At 41.5% G+C, this 2,512-nt stretch overlaps 1 protein-coding gene across 1 annotated transcript; it reads left to right on the forward strand.

Moving 5' to 3' along the window:
- Positions 1 to 530: 530 nt before the first annotated feature.
- On the forward strand, positions 531 to 1,651 carry LOC129301337 (transcription factor bHLH148-like). The gene is given in 2 exon segments (XM_054939910.1): positions 531 to 1,078; positions 1,081 to 1,651. Coding segments are annotated over 2 exon segments (642 nt in total). The 5' UTR covers positions 531 to 864; the 3' UTR covers positions 1,509 to 1,651.
- Positions 1,652 to 2,512: the final 861 nt, after the last annotated feature.

Below are 2,512 nucleotides of genomic sequence, written 5' to 3' on the forward strand. Positions count from 1 at the left end.
ATTTTTTTTATAAAAGAAGCGAGAGAAAAAGTGAGTTTCATAATAAGACGGTGAAAACTAAGTTCCATAATTTTAAAAGTGAGATCCATCATACCAAATGACTCATTTATCCAACTATACTCCTTTCTTCACTTCTCTAATTCCAATTTCATGCTAGCTAGCAAACAAGGCATTATAATTTTAATTTAATTATTAAATTCTACTCAAACAAACTCAATCATTACAATTTTAATTTTTTAAAGTATTAGTCCTTAAAATTTAAAAATATAAAATTACAAAAATCAAAATTGTTAATTAAAATTTAGAGATTCAAATTAATGAAATTATAGTTTAAAACTATTATAATTAAATTAAAATTATAAAAATTAAATTAAATTTATGAATTGAGTAATAATCTAATTACACGGATAAAATAATTATTCTTTTCTATTTGAATAAAATAAGTAACAAAAGAAAGAAGGGAAATAAGGAGGAATTGATTTAGGGGAAGAAAAAGAAGAATGGGGAAGGAGGCGTGCAGTATTGGGATTTTCTTTATAAGCGTCAGCCTCCGTTCGTCTCAGCGTCGGGACTCCTAATAAGTGAAGCGACACCTCACCCACTCCGTCCCGTTCCGAGGCAGCAGCCCCACCACCAGCACCACCACATCCTTCATTCTTTCTCTGTTGGATTATATCTGAACCCCTTTCTTCACCTTCCTATTTATTCATCCCTCCTTCTCTTCCTTCCAGCCTCCTGATTCTTCCATTTTTCCCTAACCCCTATCCGAATCACTCGATTCTCTCTACCCTTCCATTTGAATCTCACAAAACCGTACCTTCTGCCTTTTTCTTTCAGGCCAGCATACGAGATTTCCTGCTTCAGATGGCCTCGTCTCTGATCTCGAACCCCATCACCGCCACAGACCGGTCCCGTGACCCTTCCAAAAGGGAGAAGAAGAAGAAGAAAGCTCAACTCAAGCAACAGCTTCAGGAACAGAACCATATCAAATGGAAGTCCCCGGCTCAGCAGCAAATCTACTCTTCCAAGCTCCACCAGGCCTTGCCAGAGTCAACCTCGGTTCCCCTGGTTCCTCCACCGGTGACGCGCCTCGCCGCGGTAAAGCCGTCCGGGAGGCTGCCGATAGAGTCCTCGCCTTCACTGCCAAGGGGAGGACCCGGTGGAGCCGAGCCATACTCACCAATAGGCTCAAGCTGAAGTTCAGGAAGCACAAGAGACAGAGAGTCACGGCGGCGGCTGCCGGCGTGACCCGGTCGAAGAAGCCGAGAGTTAGCGTTCTCCGGCTGAAGGGGAAAAGCTTGCCGGCTGTTCAGAGGAAAGTGAGGTTTCTGGGCCGGTTGGTCCCCGGTTGCCGGAAACAGCCAGTGCCGGTGATATTGGAGGAAGCCATTGATTACATATCGGCGCTCGAAATGCAAGTCCGGGCCATGAGCACTCTCGCTGACCTTCTTTCTGGGTCAACTGCTTCCGGCGTCGGCTCGAGTTCCTCGGCGCCACCCAGCGGATGACACGACTCACTGGGCCCATATGCCAGTTGTCTTTCCTTTTTTTTTCTTGGTTCCTTCTCAAAAAAGATATATTATTATTATTTGCCTCTCATCCGCTCTCTCTTGCTCTGTCTCTTGCAAGTGAAGCTCTCTGTTAAAGTACATATCCTCTGTCCACTTCCCCTGTTTTCTCTCCAACCAACTCACTCTTTCATACTTGCCCTAAGAACTTCGTCTCTCCATTCTTGTTCTGTAATACTGTGAATTATAATAATATGGCTGCACCTTAAAAACGTTACGAAATTGACAAGAAATTATGACAATGAAATACAGATGCTTGCATTTTTTTCTTGGAAGATCTTCGTCCTGTGAAGTATAAGTGAGAACAAGTTTGTGTTATTGTTACAAGAATTTAACCCTAAATTCCTAGAGAAGTTAGGATGTGATGATGAAGATTGGGGGTAAGGAGGTAGGTTGAGAATTGGTAAATGAAAAGAATAATAGAGGATTGGTTGGTTATTAGTTATTATAGGTGGGATGAAGAAGTGAAGGGTGTTTCCAAGTTAGGACTTAGGATGTTATCATTGGATTTGATTGGCTAGCTTTTGATGATGATTGGTTAATACCATCCATCAAAATGGTTCCATCCAAACAAGTTACAATTCTTGAACGTTAGTTGAACTCCAACTTGGTACTGCTTTCAAGGACAAAATACATCAATGCCACTCCTATTCACAACATCTCATCTCATCTCATCAACGTCAAAACAAATCAAAATAGTATATAGGAGCGATGTGTGTTTATGTGTGAAATGTGAGAAGACACAGCATTAAATGATCTTTTGTATGAAACTCCAATTCAGGCAGTGTTATATATGTTAATTCTAGAAGTCGCCGAAAGCGCCAGCATAACATAGTAAATTCACATTACACAGCACAATGACCGACCTAACATCCCAATGACTCATGTGGCTTTGACCCCCTCACCTCGCTCCTCTTCCCTCTTCAACGCTTCTTAAACAAGAA

This window comes from Prosopis cineraria, unplaced genomic scaffold (assembly GCF_029017545.1).
Source record: "Prosopis cineraria cultivar Desert tree isolate PC_DT_omini unplaced genomic scaffold, ASM2901754v1 PC2054, whole genome shotgun sequence".
NCBI classification, from domain to species: Eukaryota; Viridiplantae; Streptophyta; class Magnoliopsida; order Fabales; family Fabaceae; genus Prosopis; species Prosopis cineraria.